The sequence below is a fragment of the Plutella xylostella genome, chromosome 31 (genome assembly GCF_932276165.1).
Source record: "Plutella xylostella chromosome 31, ilPluXylo3.1, whole genome shotgun sequence".
NCBI classification, from domain to species: domain Eukaryota; kingdom Metazoa; phylum Arthropoda; class Insecta; order Lepidoptera; family Plutellidae; genus Plutella; species Plutella xylostella.
The window spans coordinates 4220486-4243522 of NC_064011.1; the positions used below are offsets into that span (position 1 = coordinate 4220486).

The 23037-nt window shown below is 37.3% G+C and overlaps 2 protein-coding genes across 5 annotated transcripts; both read left to right on the forward strand.

The window, feature by feature from the left end:
- Positions 1-63: 63 nt before the first annotated feature.
- LOC105387149 lies at positions 64-22673 on the forward strand. 4 transcript variants are annotated; one of them, XM_048632277.1, is made up of 18 exons: positions 64-359; positions 1929-2063; positions 3014-3061; positions 3687-3701; positions 4926-5079; positions 10603-10796; positions 11221-11421; positions 13468-13617; positions 13984-14037; positions 14228-14311; positions 16833-16887; positions 17205-17377; positions 18629-18835; positions 19088-19133; positions 19494-19645; positions 20509-20668; positions 21333-21436; positions 21632-22673. In XM_048632277.1, the coding sequence occupies exons 2-18, from the start codon at positions 1942-1944 to the stop codon at positions 21720-21722; spliced, it is 2010 nt and encodes a 669-aa protein (XP_048488234.1). In that variant the 5' UTR covers positions 64-359; positions 1929-1941; the 3' UTR covers positions 21723-22673. The 4 variants fall into 4 exon arrangements, with proteins under 4 accessions (XP_048488234.1, XP_048488235.1, XP_048488236.1 ...); XM_048632278.1 differs by having other exon boundaries at positions 64-351; XM_048632279.1 differs by lacking the exon at positions 3014-3061.
- Positions 5451-7130, forward strand: LOC125491111. Its single transcript, XM_048632283.1, has 2 exons — positions 5451-6632; positions 7001-7130. Exons 1-2 carry the CDS (start codon positions 5667-5669, stop codon positions 7004-7006), a joined length of 972 nt encoding a protein of 323 aa, XP_048488240.1. The 5' UTR covers positions 5451-5666; the 3' UTR covers positions 7007-7130.
- Positions 22674-23037: the final 364 nt, after the last annotated feature.

Genomic DNA, 23037 nt, shown 5'->3' on the forward strand with positions numbered 1-23037 from the left:
CTTCAGACAGATCTAATTCTGTCACTGTCAAAAATAGAAAAATCGCATCAGCATCACAGATTAGAGAGGCAATGTAATCAGCGTAATCAGCATAGAGATAGAGCACAAAAAATACAAAATTAATAGTAATGTGAATGTTTATAAATAAAATTTCAATTTTAATGTGACTGTTTATAACTATCGGAATTGCTGTATGCCTTGTGAAGAATACTCATTGCCACATTAAATACTACCTAACTCATACAACTACGGTTCCACAGTTCACTTTATACCGGCAGCGGCTGGTTATTCTAAGTATTCAAGCCTGTTTCAGTTTAAAGCTAGACCTGGTATCGTAAACTAAAATCTCCGGTAAACACGTAAGTATTTTGTGTTCATACTATTTCAATTTAACTCATACTGCTATGTATAAATTCCATTCAAAATTTAATGGACTTACATATTCAGTTGGGGGCGGATATGGTAGACTGGTAGTGGTTTCTGTTTATGTACAGTCAACACATAAGATATGTATAATGCAAACAGTATGATCATAAAAGCCGCAGATAAAAGATAGCATATTTAATTGATACTTACTACAGTTTTCTTTGTGCCTTCTAACACTTATCAATATTATACAATATGAAGGTGTTTTCACTGACGGGGTTTACTTATCTCATGTTCAATGGTTTAAGGTAAGGCTCCACCTATCAGTATTGTACGTATTGTACCATATGGATTGTCCTTAATGTATGAAGAACCAGTGCTATGTTGGCAATTCTGATGAAGCGGACACACTTGTCTGAATTTCTATATAAATGATACTGAATGTGATGCCTCTGTTGAGTACAATAGGTGGACCCTTACCTATAGCCAGACTTGTTCCCTAGGTACCATATTATTATATGAAAACCAGTTGACAATATCAACAGATTATGAAACCCCCTTGTTTCTCACTAAAATTGGTGATGAAATGTATATTTACTGTGACTAGTATATCTATATATATATAGTTCCCTATCTCTGCACTGTGTCGTTAAAAAGGTTACAAATGATTCAAATTTTCAAATTTCATTTGCATAAATATTATACTTATGAAGAGTGCCTACCTAAAACTATTGTGTATTAACTGTAGATGTACATAGTAGATAAGTAGATAATATATAATGTTATAATGAAAGTGTGCTAAAAAAAAAGATGTTACTAATAATAATGTACATTATAGTCATCGAAATATAATAGGCCCATTTGGACAGCCCCAAAATGTATGGTATGACAGCTGGTGTCAAATCTAAATCATAGAAAATCTTAACAATAAGTAACTTTTGCTTCAAAAGTTCTTTTTTCTTTCAGCCGTTAGAAAAATAAGCCAGATTATGTGTCTTTTTATGTATTTCATCAAGTAAATCAAGAGTAAATAGCAAATTTGTGTAGCTGTCGAAACGGGCCTATTATATTTTGACAACTATAAGTACCTCTATTTGTAGATCTATCTAGTCAACTTTTAGAAATTTGCTAAGTCAAAGTCAAAGTCAAAATTTATTCATCGTAAAAATATAAAATTTTCTGATGAACGTCAATTTTTACAAATTACTCTCTACATTAATTAAGTACCTTTTGAGTAAAGCAATTTAAATTAAATTTAAATTTTGAGAATTTCCATAAGTTGTTGAACTCATGTCCAGCATACCATTGTTTACACCAGACCCAATTAAAAAATATTGTTACTAATTAAAATACTATCATGTCTGGTGGTTCAAAAAAATTCCTAGAAAGTGATGGTTTATTTGTTCTAAAATGACCAACTGGCTGATGAATTATCATACCCTTTTTCTAACACCCTATTCTATTCTATTCTATTATCACCCCTATATCATATGTATTTTAATTCACAATCTGTACTTTAATATAATTCCAGCACATGTAAATCTATTTTACACATTTCACAGAGTCACATACAAAATGGGAGTTCGCTGGATTCGCACAAAAAAATATCAGATCTTGTCTGTTATTTTACTGATTTCATTAATCTATTATGTGATCTCATACAGAAGTATTATTATGGATGGAACAGAGGCAAGAAGGTAAGAATAAACAATATTTTAAAAAGCCGAACTAGCATGAATTTTTTTCTGTGACTTTAAAAGTCTTAAAGGACGCTATTTAGATCAATGCTGATAAAAACAAATTTAAATTAAGTGCTCTACATATAAAAATCCAGTAAAAAAGCATAATAATTACTATTAATAAAGGTACAAACAATAAATTCTCTACAAACAATATTGAACATGTTGGTATGATGCTGAAAGGTGGATGCTTATCTTAAAGAGCGTAAGGGTTTACAGCACTTAATTTAGATTTGCTAGTTGAAGTACCTACCCATACCTAGGCACAAGTGCATATAATGCAGCATGAAAATTTATAACCAGCATTAGCATGGAATATAATTAGGCACGCCATCGTAATCCAAACCGTAACCATCGCCATTCAAAACTGTTTATGTTTAAGTCACAACATGGAATGTGTAAAAGCCACCTTTGAAATATCATCATCACAACCCATGACGTCCCCACTACTGGGGCTTGGGTCTCCTTCCATGAAGGAAGGGTTTTAGGCCTAGTCCACCACGCTGGCCAAGTGCGGGTTGGTGGACCCCAACACAAGCATGAGCTGAGAGAGTTGTCGGGTAAGTGGGGAAGACAACTCTCAGATGTTTTCAAGCTGCCGGAAGGCCTCTGACTAGGCTTTACGACTGCTGCTGCTGAAACAATTTGGAATATAGCAACTTTCCTTTGAAAAGTAGTATTTTTCACACTCTAATCTAGCTGAGAACCAAATTTCGTTAGACTGTACTCGTACATACAATACAAATTGAACTTTAATGTCCCGCAATAGGGAACTTAATTATTTAAGCAGCTTGTTATTCGGTATGATAATGTAACTTTTTAAAGAGCCAGTAGTGGCCTTTAGTGACAGTCTATACACTTCCTATTATTTGTAATAAATCAGCTACCATAGTTTATTTTTTTTGTAGTGCATCTGCATCTGGATTTTGGTTTTTGGCGAAACCGCTTAGTAGAAGGTATCTCGCTGTTTAAAAATATTCCGCTTATTCATTCTTAGCTTTTCTTAGTTGAAGGTTGCATCTTTTCTTAGTTATTCACATCATAATTATTATATACTTACAATAAACATCTATATATATATATATGCCCGCGCGGCATCGAACTCGTGACCTTTGGCACAGTCAGTACACTTGACCCCTCTTTAATCAAAATATCCTTCCACCCTAAGGTTGTCTTGAAAAAATCGCTTTAAGCGATAAGACCGCCATTTTTGTACATAGTTTATAGTATTTAAGTTATTTAAGTTTCTTTTATGTGTGTGTGTACAAATAAAGAATATTCTATCTATCATGGTCACTAACCACTGCACCATTCAATTGTCAAACTCATCAATCATATTAATTTTGTTGATACAGTCATATTATTTTTTTAATTATTTAAACCTGAGATTAACAGTATATTGTTAATTAGTATATGGAATATATGAACATTGTTAATCTAAGATTATAACTGTCATTGTTGCTGTGAATTATATTGTCACAACACACTTACAGTAAAGATTTGTTTTTTTGTTTTTTTGAGTAGATATAGTGATTAGCATGTTGTTTGTATTAATGTCGTTTTGTTTTAATTTTTTTGCAGACATCACATTGAACAGTAAGTATGATCTTGAGTATTTAGCATGTTTGTGTAAGTATTTCGCATATTATTCATATACTTATAAATTATATATTAACCCCCTTATTCATAAAAAAGTTACTGGACGGATTAGCTATTGAACTGTTTTGTCACTCTCTGTCAAAGAACAAATTGTTCTCTGTCAGAGAGGGACAGAACAGTTCAATAGTTAATCCGTTCAGTAACTTTTTTATGAATAAGGGGGTTAATATGTAGTTTACAAATATATTTTAATTAATTTTATCTAGTTATAACTTTTTTCTGTTACTTAAATGTTATTTAGATTCTCTTTACATTATAAAAAAACTTGAAGTACGTTTCAACTTTAAAAAAATAAAAAAGTTTTGTTGGAAATATCAAAAAAAAAAAAATGAATTGAATTTGGTAAAATTATTTCAAATTTGGGTACTTATTTATTTGATGGGTTATTGTATGATGTATCACCCCCTTAAGCTTGTACCACTATTAACGCTACACCCTGCACATCAGTAGAAACAAGATTAACCTTTCTATAAAAAGACCCTATTTCCAAAATTCAATACAAATATGTAGTTTAGGTATAATCAGATAAAATTGAAGCTTAAAGCATTTTCTGCTAGCTAACCTTCAGAAGGTTCGATAGAAACATTGTTATCAGCCATCTTAGTAAACATTCCTTAATAAAATACTACTTAGGTTTCCTACAATCAATAAAATGCCTAGTACTTATATACTACTCACGCTAACAAAAGTTCTGCTTAAAATCTTGACACCACACAACTCCAATTTTTTAAAACGTTTTTAAATTTTGAATTTGATCAAAATATTTACTTTTTTCGCTGGTAATATTCTGATGCGTTGTTAAATGATCTTCAATATTTCAGAGGCCGTCATTAAGCTAGTCTTTTCTTTTTAGGAGTAATTTGGTGGTTTATTGTCAATTGAACTTTTTTATCACTCGTGAGTGTATTTTAAACTAGCTGTCGCCGCGAGCTACGTTTCGCCTTAAAAGTTTTCCCGTGGGAATTCCGGGATAAAAAGTAGCCTATGTTCTTTCTCAGGGTCTAGCTAGACCATATGTATACCATCCAACTTCATTCAAATCCGTTCAGTAGTTTTGGCGTGAAAGAGTAACAGACAGACAGACAGTTACTTTCGCATTTATAATATTAGTTAGGATGCTATCTAATTTTATAATTAACAAACATATTCTATCACTTACAGGTTATTTGCAAAGCGTTTGGAAGATGCACTTAAAGAAGACATGGGAACAAGATGTGAAATGCCCAAGCTGGACCCTTTTGACAAGGAAATCATGCAGTTTTACCATAAGGCAGACAAAATACAATGTCCCGGGTTCGATTGGGTGAGATGCGAGGTGAGTTTGAAGTGATATTTCAGTACGTCTAGTACAGGTTTGATAGTTTGTCGAAACTACAAAAGTTTTCGTGTTCTACAAAGTGGCGCCTCTTGCGGAAACTATCTTGAAACTTTTGACAGATAATGTATACAGATGACAGAAATTTGCGAAACCCGCACTAGAGACTCAGATGATACACGAAATTAATGATGTGATAAAAAATCTTAAATGTAAAATCTGCAAATCTAGTTTTTTGAAATACCAGTGCACAGTGATCCTTGATTAGTAGATATTGTATTGTAAGAAATTATGTTTCCGTAACCTTAACAGTCAGACGAACGGACAAAAAAGCGGACGTATAAGGGTTTAGTTTTTACCTTTGAGGTATGTGTAGTGTATGTAATGTAGGTAGATATAGATTAGTAATAAAGGAGCTTGTGTGGGTAGGGGCCATATATGATTCATTCTGGAATAAACCGTAATGTACATAAGACGTTGTTTAATTTACTTCATTGGCTAACGAGGATTTTCAACGATATCGCGGAAGCATTTCAGTATAAGTAATTAGAATTATTTACGAATCAGCTGGGCATCGAATCACAACAATGTCGGTGGGGAGAATCGGCGAGTTTGATGTCGCGAGTGGCAACTGGGCGAGGTACGTGGAGCGATTGGAAATGTATTTCCAAATCAACAAAATTGAAGAAAAGGATCAAGTGCCTATGCTTATCACGGTCATTGGTGATACGGCGTACGCGCTATTGAGCGATTTATTAAGCCCAGGGAAGCCATCATCAACAAAATACAATGTAATTGTTTCCACGTTGAAAGATCACCTGCAACCAAAGGTTTCCATAATGGCGGAGCGTTACCGGTTCAGACAAAGGAGGCAATCGTGCGGCGAAAGTGTTAAAGATTATTATACGGAGCTTAAAAAGTTATCAAGTGAGTGTGATTTCGGTGCTAACTTAGAGGACAATTTACGGGACCAGTTAGTATGTGGTTTAAAAAGTGACGTAATTAGACAACGACTTTTTGCGGAGGACAGTCTGAGTTTCAGCCAAGCTGTTAAGATTGCGTGTTCACTGGAGGCGGCGGAGCGCGATGCGGCGTCGGTGGAGGTCATGGGTGCAGGGGGCGGCGGCGCCTCAGCCCATAGCAACAGCGCGGTACATGCGCTGACGTCATCGCGGGCGCGCGGGCCATCCGGCTCGGCGGCGCAGGGCTCCTACGGCCGCGGGCCTAGTGGGGCGCGGAGATGGGCTTCGCCGGACACGGCTCGAAGTGCTGATCAATCAGCTCAGTGTGAGGCGTGCGGCGCACGCAGCCACGGGATAAAAGACTGTCGATTCAGAAGGGCAATCTGCAGTAAATGCGGTAAAGAAGGCCACCTACGGCGTGTATGCCCCGCGTGGGCGGAGCGCGCCGGACACAGATGGGCGGGAAACAGAGGATACAAACAGAGCAAATCTCTGCATCATCTAGATGAAGGAGTACCCGCCCAGGAAGAGGATGACTCAGCAGAATGTGAAGAGGAGTTAAACCAACTCTGCTTGAGTGGCTACAAGCCGGTGAGTTTACCCATAAATGTAGATGGCCATAGATTACGTATGGAATTAGATACAGGATCGGCCATAAGTTGTATCAGTAAGGAAACATATGATTCCTTGTTTAGTAATAGGCAGTTGGAAAGCTATAATTTAGTTTTAAAATTCTATGATGGTAGCAGAGTACGTCCCTTAGGTTTAATTAAGCCTAATGTTAAATGGGGCAACATAACAAAACAATTAGAGCTCTTTGTAATTGAAGGTGGTACTACATCGCTATTGGGCAGGCATTGGTTAACTGAGTTGAAGGTGCCTTTGTTAACAAGCACAGATATGGTTGAACAATGTAATCAATTGGCAGATGGTAAAGAATTGAACATGTTACTTTCCAGACATAAGGAGCTATTCAGCGGCGGACTGGGTAGATTCACTGGCGGGAAGGTGAGGCTGCGGGTGCGGGAGGACGCGGTGCCGGTGTTCTGCCGCGCGCGCCCGCTGCCTTTCGCGCTCAAGGAGCGCGTGGACGCCGAGCTCGACGCCATGCTGCGGGACGGCGTCATCGAGCCGGTGGACTGCTCGGACTGGGCCACGCCGCTGGTGCCGGTGAGTAAGGCGGACGGTGGACTTAGAATATGCGCGGATTATAAAATCACGCTTAACCCTGCCTTGTTGGTCGATAGATATCCGTTGCCTAGGTTCGATGACTTATTAATGACCTTGAATAAGTCGGTTATATTCAGTAAATGCGATTTATCCCAAGCGTACAATCAGCTGGAACTCGATGAGTCAGCAAAATATACGGTAGTAAACACACATAGAGGTCTCTATAGGTACAAACGGCTCGTGTATGGCCTATCATCCAGTTCGGGGATATTTCAGCGGACCCTTTCAAATTTGCTAAAAGGCATTCCTTTCACGGGGGTTTTCATCGATGACGTCATCGTAGGAGGTAGGAATATTGAGGAACATCTAAAATCGTTAGAGGAGGTCCTGCGTAGATTGTCAGAAAATGGGTTAAAATTGAAGAAAAATAAATGCGAGTTTATGGTGGACGAGGTGAAATACCTCGGATATATAATATCAAAAGACGGTATCAAAACCGATCCGGAGAAGGTTAAAGCAATGGTGGAGATGGCGCCACCAGAAAACGTAGCCGAATTAAGGTCATTCTTGGGTCTGGTTAATTTTTATGGCAAATTTATCAAAAATATGAGTCAGATATTAGCACCATTGTATGAATTATTAAAAAAAGATGTTAGTTGGGTATGGAGTACTAGGTGCAAGGAGGCTTTTGATACAATTAAAAGGGTCCTAGCTAGCTCGGAGGTATTAGCACACTACGATGAGGATAAACCGTTAATCTTAACGTGCGACGCAAGCGGGCAGGGGGTAGGCGGAGTGCTCACGCAGCCGGGCGCGCGCGGGGAGCGCCCCGTCGCGTACATGTCTAGGACGCTTAGCGACGCGGAAAAAAATTACGCTCAGATACAGCGGGAAGCTTTAGCGATTATAGTCAGCCTTAAAAAGTTTCACCAATATCTGTACGGTAGAAAGTTTTTACTTAGAACGGATCACAAACCATTAGTTAGTATTTTTGGATCAAAATCCGGCGTACCACCTATGGCCGCGAGTAGATTACAAAGGTGGGCGGTCATACTTTCGGCTTATAGCTATGACATTGAGTATGTCACAACGAAAGAAAATATAGCAGACGGTTTTTCGCGATTACCATTAAAGGTTAAAGAATATCCTAACAATCAGATACCCGAGCAAACCTACTTACATCAAGTACAAGACGCATTATTATTAGATGCTTCATTGATTAAAAGGGAGACGGCCAGGGACCCAATTTTGAGCAGAGTCGTTAGTTTTATAAACGACGGCTGGCCGCAGGAGATTGAAATTCAAAGCGTGAAACCTTATTTCAATCGCAGGAACGAACTTTATGTAGAAATGGGTTGCATTATGTGGGGCCACAGAGTGGTCGTCCCTGAAAGCTGTAAAAAAAAAGTGTTAGCAGAGTTACACGAGCCACATATGGGAATCGTTAAAACCAAAAGTATAGCGCGTAGTTATGTATGGTGGCCGGGGGTGGATGAAGGTGTCGAGGCGACGTGTCGCGCCTGCGCGGTGTGCGCGGCCGAGAGCGACGCGCCGCGCGCGCACCAGCCGAGCCCGTGGCCTTGGCACGGCCGGCCGTGGACCAGGCTCCATGTTGATTACATGGGTCCAATATTCAATCAGTTGTACTTAGTGGTAGTCGATGCTACCTCTAAATGGATGGAAATCTTTGCGGTGCCTAGCACTGGCGCGACGCACGCCATTGAGAAGTTAAGTCAACTTTTTGCGCAATTTGGGTTGTGTAAACAAATCATTTCCGATAACGGCCCGCCGTTCTCGAGCACTGAGTTCGAATTATTCACAAGGTCAAACGGGATAGACCACATATTTTCCGCACCTTATCATCCCGCTTCAAACGGGGCTGCCGAGAATGCGGTTAAAACGCTTAAGAAAGTTATAAAAAAGGCGAAATTGGAAAATTCGAATGTATCAATGGCATTACAGAAGTTTTTACTACATTATCGTAACACCGAGCATTGCACAACGGGGGATAGCCCAGCGCAAATTTTAATGGGGCGTTCGTTGAGAACTAGACTTGATGTAATAAAGCCAGATAGGGAAAAAAAGGTGTTGAGAGCTCAGCGTAGTCAGGTCGAGGGTGCAGGGGGTAGTGTCAGGGAGCTAAAGGCAGGCGATACAGTATGGTGTAGGCAATACCAACCGGGTAAAAAGTGGGTTGCGGGGGAAGTGTCAGAGAGGTTAGGCACTACTGACTATACTGTCCGTAGGGAAGATGGTTCTGAGACACATAGACATATTGACCAACTAAGGCAGAGGTCGTCCTTAAGTGTTGCACCTCCGCCTTGCGATCCGGTTCGGCGTCGTGATTCAGGGCCGAGGGTGAGCGGTGCCTGCGACTATAGTCCTTCGCTAAGTGATAGCATTGATAACACGGATCACACGGTTACAAAATCGCCTACGCCTAGTACAACAGTGAATCTACCACAGTCTCCGCCTACCGCGAAACCTATACGAAGTACTCGTAATCAGAATCCTGTATATAAATAATGGTTTAGTATTATATATGTATAACAAGTAGTAAGTAAGTATAATAGTTAAGTTTAGTGATCACTTAAGTATATGATTAAATTTAATTAAGTAAGTTTGTTAAGAGTATACTGTTATTTAAGTGGAGAGGATTGTAGTGTATGTAATGTAGGTAGATATAGATTAGTAATAAAGGAGCTTGTGTGGGTAGGGGCCATATATGATTCATTCTGGAATAAACCGTAATGTACATAAGACGTTGTTTAATTTACTTCAGTATGAATCCTTAAGGAGAAACCAAAATGACTCTACTTTATTAATAGCGTAGAGATTCAAGTTCAGTTTTGGTGACGGCCGAATGGTGTAGCGGTCAGTAACCCTGGCTGTTATGCCGAAGGACCTGGGTTCGATCCCCGGCTGGGGCAGATATTTGTACACGGGTCTTGGGTGTTAATATGTCTTTAGTTGAAATAAGGATGTACTGTGTCAGAAATGTATAATTTTTTCTGTAAAAGTTAATATTTCATTTTCATTTTTTTTTTCACCTGGCGGCCGACTGGTGTAGTGGTTAGTGACTGCTAAGCCGAAGGTCCCGAGTTCGATTCCCGGCTGGGGCAGATATTTGTTTAAATACAGATATTTTTACACGGATCTTGGGTGATAATATTATATCTGTGAAGATATATCAGCTGTCCGATACCCATATTACAGGCTCTCCATATCTTGAATTCGGATGAACCTGTGTGAGATGTCCCCAAACATTATTTATTTATTTAATACTTTATTGCACAAATATGAGATATAAGTGTAAAAAAGGTGGACTTAATGCTAAAAACATTTTCTACCAGCCAACCTACATTATCATAATGTTTTCCTCCTATTCCAGCTGTCAACCTGCAAGCTCCGCCCAGAGATCATAGAGAGCCACTACAACATCGTATGTAAATACAGGGACATAGTGTTTGTCACTGACAAGCAGTCGACCATGGGGGCTCCAATCACGGTTAACGGGAATGATGTGTATAAGCTTGTGAAAAGTGACCATGTCGAAGTGGAGTGCACTGGGTTGAGATATGAAGAGTAAGTTTTGATTTTTGTCTCCAATTTTAAACCACCAAAAGAACTGCTTATGGTTATCAATATTTCAGGTCGTAAAAAAACACTAACACTTCATACAAAAATACGCAATTTTATAGGCGAATTTTCCAGTAAACATACTTATTTGGAACGACCACCATATATAACTTCAGCAACACCCTCAATATAGGATCTAGAAGATATATTATGATATCTGACATCTATGACACTTTTTATCTCAGAATATCCATAAAACACATGACGAATGTAATATGTGCAGTCATAAATTTACCCTCTCTCCTTCGTTCATAGGATACATTTTATCCCACAATATCCTTGAAAACCCTTATTATACTTACAAAACAATTCATTAACAATGAGTGTAATATGTGCAGTCATAAATTTACCCTTCACCAAACTTTCGCAGCAACAAACCAGAGAAGTGGTTTGGCTACACTCTCGGCTTCCGCAGCTCAGTGTCCCGGGTTCGACCCGAGCCGGGTCGGGAGGACACCATCAATGTGGTGATGTTGGGCATCGACTCTACATCCAAGAATGGGTTTATTAGAAACATGCCAAGGACTTATAAGCTTTTGGAGGAAGAGTTTGGAGCTGTTATTATGGATGGGTGAGTTGTCCTGCTTATTCTTGCTCATTTATTATCTTCTAACTATCGATGTACAGAAAAATTAATTGATTATTTTTATTTATTTAAATTTATTCAAACACATACACATTTTTTACATTTCATAGACCCTGTCAAACTACTAAGTACTTACCTAGTTTGTTGGCAGTAAGCTCTCAAAACAATATGCATTAGGTAGATAGTAAGTTTTAACCTACGAACAGTCAGATCTTACAGACAGGTTACTTATAAATATGCACAGGACATCGTAATTATTAAAGTTTTTAACATTTTATTATGTGATTATTAAGATGCTTTTTAAAAATATTTGTTATTACATTGTTCATACATCGGAGATTTACAGGCAAATCATTATAAATAGAAGGTACAAGTACCATTATTGTGCGTTCGCCATAGTAGTTATTTTTGTTTGGCACAATAAATTTCTTATCGGAGATCTTACGTGTTTTTTTTTTATGATCAATGTGTTTTCTATTACTTTCATTGTTGTAGTTCTCTAATACAATTAACTTTTTCGCGAATAGGCAAAATATTACAAATTCCAAACAACTGCTCACAATTACTCTTACAATTTTGTTTAGTATTTTTATCGACAAGTGTTTTTATTATTCTGATTTGCAGTGTTTTTATTTTGTCCAAGTATGAGGGCAACGTGCACCCATAGCAGCTGAGACCGTAGTCGATTATAGCATCCACAAGTGCGTAGAAGACTGTATACAGGGTGGCTCTGTTCACAACTCTGTTTAAGTGGTTATATTTGTAGTGTTTAAGTAGTGTATTATACTCTTGCACCACAACTACCTCTAGTCCTATTTTTTTAAATTTATATAACTCTCTTCCACCCAAAGGTTGTCTGGTAGAGATTGCTATAAGCAATAAGGCCGCCTTTTTGTACTGTTGTTATTTTTAAGTTTTATTTTGTATTGTTTCTGTTTTTTGGTGCAAATAAAGAGGATTGTATTGTATTGTATATTTGCCAAGAGCTGACCTCAGTCTAGCACACACTCCGTTTTCATGAGACTTCCACGACATAATCATTACCTTTAATTAGACCAAGACACTAGTATTGTTCTACAAATTCAACTAAACAACAGTTACAGGTCCGCCCTATCTATGCATACAATTATAATTATGTCCAACAATCTTTATTGACTCATTTTTAAGTTTATTATAGGGAGAACGTAAATGCACGCATTTGGTTTTAGTTAAATTTATGATAATGCCGTTGTCATGGGCCCATTTGATGATATTATCCATATCTGCTTGTAAAGTGATTGTAAACATTGTAGATCTTTATGTGCATATAGTAAACATGTGTCATCTGCGTACAGTATGTACATTCTTCCGTGTTTAATCACATTACACATACTATTAAAGTATATGATTTTCGTCGGTCGGCTTAAAACTCGAGAACGGCTGAACCGATTTGGCAAACTTTGGTCTGGAAATATTCGTGGAAGTCCAGGGAAGGTTTAAAAGATAAGAATGGTAGGGTAGAGTAGGATAGGGTAAGCTGCGGTATGTTGTTCGCCGGGACAGTTGGTTATTATATCATTGCATTATCATTATGCTTTATCATAGCCGTGGTGGTGTAACAGATTAGGTATAATAATAACCTAACAATACTATAGAATTTAAATACATGTTTTTATAGTTAACGTAAACATGGTCAGAAGACCTGCACATCTAGATTATAGATGACGGTGTATACTTAATGCATTCTTATTTGTTCTCATTTTTAAACAGACTCTTTATCATGAATTTCCATTTATGAAATATTTATATGAGTATTGTAAGATGACTAAGTAGGTCTTTCTGAACACATACCTTTTGTTCTGACTTTTGAAAAATCGTGTAAAAAAACAATAAATTTTTGCTATGCAATACGTTAATTGTATTTTACAACTTAAATGTGTCTATTTTAACCTTAAACATAATTAATGGACGTTACGTAAAACGCCCTTATAGTCACGTGACTTTTTACTTTTACAATTTATCATCTTCTAATCTTATTTCCACCTCAAACAGCTACAACATCCTCGGCGACGGCACCCCGGCGACACTATTCCCTCTACTCACGGGAAAGACCGAGCTGGAATTGCCGGACAGAAGACGGGCCGTGTCTAAAGCGTTCATAGATGATTTTCCCTTCGTGTTTAGAAGGTTGCAGAAAGATGGGTATGTAATATATGTTTTGAAATAGACGTTTTTTTGTCGCAAGTTTAGTACTTCAGTCGAAAGGCAAGTAAGTATATTAGTCTTATGCTTAATATATTCCCGCTATAGACGGCGTATATAGACGACTTTCCCTTTGTATTTAGGAAGTTGCAAAAATATGGGTGTGTGGGTTATTTTTTACATTTGTAACACTAGAAATAGAGCAGTTTAGACATATTCCTCGTCGACACAGATAAATAAGTATTGCTAAAAAAAAAATCTCTCATCTCTGCACAGTGGACTATTACTAACTATACACTATCTCCAGTGAAGCCTGTATATATGGGTACCTAATAATAATAACGTATTGTTCTCAATTTCTTTCAGATACCGAACATTGTATTTTGAAGATTCACCTACCATCGGAACGTTTCAATACAGGTAACCAATGTTACAGTTTAATATAAAGGGTCGATAAAAAAAAACAAATAGGTTTTTTTACACATTACCTCTTTTATAATTCTTTATTAAACAAATAAGAAAATAGGGTGACTCAGGGGCTAAAATTTAGAATGGGCACGGTTTTGTTTTTATTAGCACCACACCTACTAATTAATATTATTATTCTCAGGTTCAACGGTTTCGAGATACAACCAGCAGACCACTATCTTAGACATTTCTACCTTCATGCCAACAAACACAACAAGAAACATCAGTAAGTTAAAAAAAATATCTAATTTCTGTATCTATCCTCTAAATTTTGGCTAATTTGCTGTTAGATTCAATAGCTCCTGTAATATTTAAAGCTTTATAAATAATTTAGGCTCCATATCGATCATGAGTACAATACGAGGGCTACACCGAAAAGATCGGGAATAGAATACTTAGGAATAAATTAGAGTGAAACCTTTTTGGTATATCAAATGTAGTGTTTTTTCAAACATAATTCCATTTTCGAATTTTAAAAAAAGTAAAAAATAAAAGAGTATTGACCATTTGAATTTGACAAGTCGGTGTAAAAAATGGAGCTTACGCGGGAACATTTCCGTGCAACAATTTTTCACAACTTTCGTCGAGGTTTACGAGGGCTACACCGAAAAGATCGGGAATAGAATACTTAGGAATAAATTAGAGTGAAACCTTTTTGGTGTATCAAATGTAGTGTTTTTTCAAACATAATTCCATTTTCGAATTTTAAAAAAAGTAAAAAATAAAAGAGTATTGACCATTTGAATTTGACAAGTCGGTGTAAAAAATGGAGCTTACGCGGGAACATTTCCGTGCAATAATTTTTCACAACTTTCGTCGAGGTTTATCTCAAGAACAATGTCTCGCCGAGCTTGTTTCTATTTATAAACTTGAAGCACCAAGTAAAACGACTATATATCGTTGGTATTCTGAGTTTCGCCGTGGACGTTCCTCTCTTACCACAGTCCCTTCTACTGGTCGGCCAAAAACAGCGGTAACACAAGATAACATCGATGCTGTACGCCAGTTAATAAAAGAAGATAGACATGTGACATACGAGCAGATTTGGGCTTCTCTCAGCATTGGTATGACAGCCATTCAAACCATTTTACATGAAGAACTGGGTGTCAAGAAGTTAGTTTCGCGCTGGGTGCCCCACCGTTTGACCGAGGAACAAAAGTCGGCTCGTGTTAATTGGTGTCGATCTGCTCTGCAACGGTTCAATGGAGGCAGTTCAAATGCTGTCTACAATATCGTCTCTGGTATTGAATCGTGGATTTATTCATATGAGCCCGAAAGAAAACATCAATCGGCAGTTTGGGTCTTCGAAGGTGAGGTCAAGCCAACAAAAGTTATTCGCTCACGCAGCGTGTCGAAAAAAATGGTCGCTTCGTTTGTATCGAAAACTGGCCATGTGGCTACGATTCCATTACAAGAACAAAGGACGGTTACTGCTGATTGGTACACAACAGTTTGTTTGCCGGAAGTCGTAAGAGAACTTCGTAAAACTAACCCGAATCGTCGTATAATCCTTCACCACGATAATGCAAGCTCTCATACCGCTCGCAAAACAAGAACGTTTTTAAATATGGAAAACGTGGAGTTGATGGACCATCCTCCGTATAGCCCTGATCAGAGCCCCAATGATTATTTTACATTCCCAAGAATTAAAGATATGCTACGTGGTCAACGGTTTAGCGGCCCAGAAGAGGCGGTCGAAGCTTACAAATCAGCTGTTTTGACAGTATCGACTTCAGACTGGAATTACTGTTTCAATGATTGGTTTAATCCATGGATGCACAGACCGCGGCCCGCGGGCCGCATGCGGCCCGCCGATCAAATACTGGTGGCCCGCCGACAGCAAAAATTATTGTCGTACATTCAAATAAAATTCTAAAAAAATATGTTCGAAAAGTACTCAATCACAGGCAATTCAAACAGTTCCTTGATGACATCGAAAGCGAATATAGAGATTGATTGTATTATAAAGAAATAAGGTGGCTAAGTCGTGAATTGACACTGGAACGATTTCTTAATTTAATAAGTAGAAGAAATTGGAATTTTTCTGGCAAAAAAGCAAAGGGATTCCAGGAACTTAAAAATCCTGATAATGCAGTAAAAAATTGTCAAAATTCAAAACGACCAAGATTTACGCAACAACTTCAACAAAAGAAAATTGCTGAGCTTACCGCTGCATTGATAAAAATACATACAAAGAGTTCGGAATAATCTCTGCTCTGAAATTTGCAGCTATATATTATTATGTGAACATACCTTTCCAATACTAAATCGACAAAAAATCGAAACCGCCTTGCAAACGAATGTTTGGAAGCAGTTTACATGTAAATTTCAGCCGAATAAATTAAAAAAAAAAACGATTGTAAGCACTATTCAGTGCCACGCTTCAAAATAAATCAATTCTTTTTGAATTGGAAAATCATTATCAATTCTTTACTGTTTTTAATCAGCTATACTTCTGGCGGCCCGCCATCAGTTCATCATTTGTCCGAGTGGCCCCTAGTCTTGATAAGTCTGTGCATCCCTGGTTTAATCGAATGAAAAAGTGCATTGAATGTCACGGAGACTACTTTGAAAAACAATAAAAGTAAATAATATTATGATATCTTTGTACTTTTTTCTATTCCCGATCATTTCGGTATCGCCCTCGTAATGCAAAAAATATATTGTTTATTATTCTTTTTACAGAGAGATTTTTCAGTAGTTTTAGCGTTTAATTTTAAAGGTACTCACGTATTTTAATGTTTCAGTTACTGCATTGGAGACACGCCTTCATACATGTTGATGATGAACAAAACAGAAGAGGTAAGTAAGTGAGAATTTAATACTAATATTTACGAAGAATTGGTTCCAACAGAAATCCTTTATCGCTTTATTTAGCTGCGCTAGTTAATTGATTTACACTTCACCAGGAGTTAGGTATCTGCCTGTACCATTACTTAACTATTTACCCTTTTATCGAAAAATCCTTCCACTCAAAAGTTGCCTGGAAGAAATCGCTTTAAGCGATAGGACCGCCATTTTTGTACATATGTGTTAGTATATAAGTTTATTTTATGTGTGTGTACAAATAAATAATATTCTGTCTATCTATCTATATATTTATTTCCTACTCCCCCCAGTTCCTCCGTCTAGACGGCAAGAAGTTCGCGTTCTCGTTCATAGCGGACGTCACGCACGACCGGATCATGTTGTCAGCGATCGACGACGATGTCAGCGAGTGGCTCATGAGGTTCAGGAATGAGGGACATGGGGAGAACACGCTGCTGGTTGTGCATGCCGATCATGGACCCAGGTAAGCTAAAATTACAAAATTATATTGATCGTCATACTTAATTACTAAGCCTGCGACTAAATTACAAAAATGTCCACTAAAAACCAAAGGCAAGACTAAAATACCAATTTACCGACTAAAACACTGAATCTACCCGCGATTCCCTCAATGGCATTCTTATGGCTCAATGCCACCTCTAGCCCACCTATTACATAAGTGTCACAACCGCGTGATGTTGTCAGCCATTGACGACGATGTCAGCGAGTGGCTGATGAGGTTCAGACGGGAGGGCTATGGGGAGAACACGCTGCTGGTTGTGCATGCTGATCATGGACCCAGGTAACTAAAATTAGATTTCCATCACCTAAATTACTAAACTAGCGACGAAAATACTAAAATTTCGACTAAATCATTGAAATTTCGGCCAAATACCAAAGGCAAGACAAAGTGTTTCTGTTACTATTTGTAAGTGTCACAACCGCGTCATCTTGTCAGCCACTGACGACAATGTCAGCGAGTGGCTCATGAGGTTCAGACGGGAGGGGCATGGAGAGAACACGCTGCTGGTTGTGCATGCCGATCATGGGCCCAGGTAACTAAAATTAGATTACCATCACCTGAATTACTAAACTAGCGACAAAAATGCTAAAATTGCGACTAAATCATTGAAATTTTGACCAAATACTAAGGGCAAGACAAAGTGTTTCTATTACTATGTGTAAGTGTCACAACCGCGTCATCTTGTCAGCCACTGACGACGATGTCAGCGAGAGGTTCAGGAATGAGGGACATGGGGAGAACACGCTGTTGGTCGTGCATGCTGATCACGGGCCCAGGTAAGTTGAGAGTATAAATGACTAAATGTGCGACTAAACATCCTAATATGCAACTAAACTGCAAAACATGCGACAGAACAAAATACCAAACGTGCATAATATTAATAATACAGAACGTGAAACTAAAATACTGAAGTACGAGTACGACAAAAATACAATACAATCCGAGGTAGTCTGGAAGAAATTACTCTTAGTAATAAGGCCGCCATTTGTACCGTCTATGTTGTGCACATATTCTATTGTAATTTCTGTGTTTGTGTGCAATAAAGAATTATCTATCTATCTATCTACGACAAAAATACTTAAGAACAGAAAACTGCGAGTGATGCGACTTAATTACTAAAATTGCGACTAAAGTATAAATATGCGACAAAATTACAAAAAACCAAACCATAATTTTATTTAAAAATATTAATAAAACTATATTTTATTCCAGATTCGCCAAGGAGCGAAGCACATACATAGGCAAGCTGGAAGAGCGTCTGCCATTCCTCGCTATAATGCTGCCAGAGTCATATAAAAGGGCTCATCCGAAGGCCCTAGACATACTGAAAGCGAATAAGAAGATGTTGACCACCCCACACGACTTGTATGAGACGTATGTGGAAATGCTGGGACTGTATGGATGGAAGAATCTGCACAAGTATGTATTTTTTCGGTAATTTCGATCTATTGCCTTCTAAAATTCACGCTGACCTAATAAATTCAAATTTTTAACTAGAAAATATTCTCGGACATACGTTACCCAGAAAGCACCCTAAACTGAATTTGTAAGATAGCAAAAACATATTTTTTTACTTTTATGGTTCCGTTTGTTGTTTGAAATATTTTTTTTATTCAATTAGCTGTCAAAAAACCAGAATGTATGAATGTATGTAATTAATAATTGTTTCAGAGTGCCCGGCTCTGAATTGCCGAGAGGACTTTCAATGTTGGAACCGGTACGTAAAAAGGAAAGAAGTATATTTAAACAGGATGTTGCAAAAATAGAATAGTAAGCCCTAAGTAAAAAGTCACGTAACGTAATGTTTCTTTCAGTGGAGAACAAGAAAGAGATTTAAAATGTCGAGCTGAGTCACCTTTCAGCCGAACGTCCGATCCCCTGCCGGCTAAACTTAGTTCGCATAGTAGATCCAATTTTGTCATACATGTGCGTCCACCGCAAACTATGCACTATGTATGAAAAACTGGCCCAACTATGTGAACTTAGTTTATTGGGCAGTGGACGTTCGACTTTCGACGTTTTTTGATAGGTAATTATAAAAAAACACGTCATATTTTACCCCCCTTTTTCCCCGCAGATCCCCCCCACCCGCACGTGCGCCGAGGCCGGCATCGAGGCGCACTGGTGCGCTTGCGTCAAGTGGGTCAACGTGACGCCCAGTGACGTATTGTACGGGAGAAGTGCGCAAGCTCTGGTGGATTATATTAATGCGTATACTGAGGTCGCCAGGTAATTATAATAATCTAAGAGAAAAGACAAACGCCTCAATATGTGTAGATAAAGAAACAATATGAAAATGGCGGACAGCCTCTCACATTTTCGCTCTATTCGGAGGTCTATCACTACCGATTTCTACTACCTTTAATACAACGGTCAATTTTCATAATGTTCCTTTATCAACCAGCGTTATTTATTATTAGATAACAGGAAATTAAGACAGCAAGTACCCTATGACAACAGTTTGGTAGTATATCTTACTCTGGTGCGTCAAGTGGGTCAACGTGACGCCCACTGACGTATTGTACGCGAGGAGTGCGCAAGCTCTGGTGGACTATATTAATTGATATACTGAGGTGGCCAGGTACGTAAAAAGGAATTATAATAATTTAAGCTATTCTATAAACCGTCGAGAAATAACGCCTATAAGTGAAAATGGCTAACAGATATCAGACATCTCGCTCAATCGCCGCGCCGTATGCCTAGCAATAGTGCTTCCTTCCGTTTTGATTTTATGTTTTAAACTTACTATTATTATTAGAACATTATTATTAACTAAGTATTATTATTATTGTGCCTCTATGTAGCGCTAAGGTTTTTCTTTTAAACTGTAATGCGTGTGATGATGAATAAATAAATGTTTCTTTATCTGCGAGCGTTATAAAGTGACAGCAGCGGCCGCTCCACGGGTTCGTTAGTGGCGTCGATATTAAATGGCCGTATTTATGGCTAATCCCAATATAGTGACGTGTATCTATGTCGATAACGAACCCGTATAGCGGCAGCGAAAATTTAGACATGTATTAACTTTTCCCACCTTCTTTCCCCAGCATACCTTACTAGCTAACTTTTTAAAACTATTTGTTTTATTTCAGATCCCAGTGCGTACTCCGCATGCTAACGTCCATAGACTACGTGCTCCGCCAGGCGCCCAACAAACGCCTTCTGACGTTCAAACTGACCAAGGACAGTGACGGATATGTACCCGACTTCAATGGACATACGGAGACGGATAAAGTCACTTTTACTGTAAAGGTAAGGCTAGAGTAGTTTGTAAAAATTGACGTTCATAAAAAAAATATATATTTATACGATGAATAAAAACATTTGACTTTGACAAGTTTACAACTTTTTATGTGAGGTAGTTTGTTTTGTAATTAATAAAGAAATAAGTACTTAATTGTTTTTATAAATAATTTTATTACTCAATATTTTAAAAGCTATTCTTCTTTGCAAACTATAAAACTTGTACAGTTTGTGTCAGAGATACGTGACCCCTCTCTACAGTGACAATTTTACTGAGAGTGCATACACACACACATAAATTGCAAAAAGAAATACACTACAATACAATTGGCAAATTCTTCCACAAATTATATTCCCTATTATAGGCCCTATTCTGCGCCAGCACTCTTCAACTTGCATAATTTATAGAGCTTCCACTATGTTACTGTATTTTAGACATTTCTTTTTGTCTGGTAAGTAAAGTTGGTTTCCTTTGCAGTCGTATGTATGGGGTTTCGAATGTCAAAAAACCAATAATTTAATGGACTGAGTATAAAACTTGCCTTATTACTAACATTGGCCTTATTACCAACAGTAATTTCTTGAAGAAATTGCAGAAATTATCTTGGTCCTATCCTGCCCCAGCCTTCTTTAACCTGCATAATTTAAAACTAGTCTATATTTTTACAACTAGATCGCGGTGGCCCCTGGTTTCGGCGTGTATGAAGCCACGATGACCTACCTCGTGAAAGAAGATAAGTTCCAACTGGACTATCACTCCATCTCTAGGAGTAATGGGTAAGTTCTACGTATGTACCTATTTATTACTATTATTTAATTCTTTATTGAGATCTAATTTCTTTATTGAAATATAAACTAACCACCTTATTCATAGAAAAGTAATAGGACGTTTTAGCTATTGAACTGTTTTAAAAACTTTAATTCTACTTCGTTTCTAATTAAATTCTAATAATAAATGTTTATTTGTTTCAGTTACAACAACGAACCGAGCTGCATAAGTGCCACTCATCCACACTTGAACATGTATTGTTACTGCAAACAGTACTTAAATACCAACACGTAGGGTAGGCTTTTGGTTACGCCATCTCATTGAAAGTTGACTGTGATTTCTGACATAGACAATTAGAGGCAAAAGAAAGAATACTGGGCCTCTAGTACGAGTTTTGCAATTTATGTAAACGAAAAAAGTTTTACTTTTCTGCTGTCATCTGCATACATTATCTGTCAAAAGTTTCATGATAGTTTCCGCTAGAAACGCCACTTTGTATGTGAGAAAACTTAAACTTTTATAGTTTTCGACGAACTATCAAACCTGTACTAGACGTACTTTACATTTTAATGATGGCACAAATAAACAAAATGTACAGTTTGGTGAGAAGAAACCTGACCCTGCTCACAGTGACAATACTATGTAAAAAAAGTTTAATTATAAACGTCGCTAAACTCATTAAAAAAAATATTTATAGAAAATACTCAACATAATATTGAATGCCACGGCCCAGTTGCCACCTAATCCGGCATATTTATAGACGTAGGTCAACTCGTGTATAATGTACGGTCATGTGCAGAGAAACCTGACCCCACTCTCATGGTAACAATGCTTCTGAGAGGGGTTAGGTTTATCAAGTACGCAATCACATTATGTACATATCACATAATCGCGATATAATTACGCTTATCTATGTCGATAATGGAGCCGTGGAGTCAGGACAGGACATGAAACCTGTAACTATATTCATAATTTACGTTTAGGATGATGACACTGAAAAAATATGTATTTTATAGAAGACTGTGTAGAAAAATTTAAGGGTATTTTGAAAATACCAATAAAAAAATACTTTCCTAATTTACTAAAAATAACACCAAAGAATGATAAGTCACAAAGTGTTGTAAATAAATAATTAGTTGGAAATATATAAGTGTTGTAAAAAACAAGTATTTGTACAAATAAGTTTTACAAAACTAACCGTTTCAATCTCAAATTATCTCGTTTTTTCTGTTAAATGTAAGGATTTTAAACTGTAGTTAATTAATACATAGTTCTTAGTAGCTTGTTACAATTTTACAACCTTTTCAAGGCAGCTTTAAAAACTTAATCTGACTATTTAAAAATGATTAAATTATCAAGTATTATGTAATTTATTTCGATTTACTTTAAAAAATGTCTCGATTTTTATTTTTTTATTTTATTACGCTGTTTATGTGTTACTATCGTAAATATTATTAAAAAAATATGTGAGTTGTACCTAAGTACTTAAATTGGAATTACATTTGTTTTTTCAAATAAATTTCAAAAGAGATTCAGTATTAGTAAGTATTTTATTGGAAACTTTTACTTATATTATAAATTATAATGCGTGCTTAAATACCGTACTCAG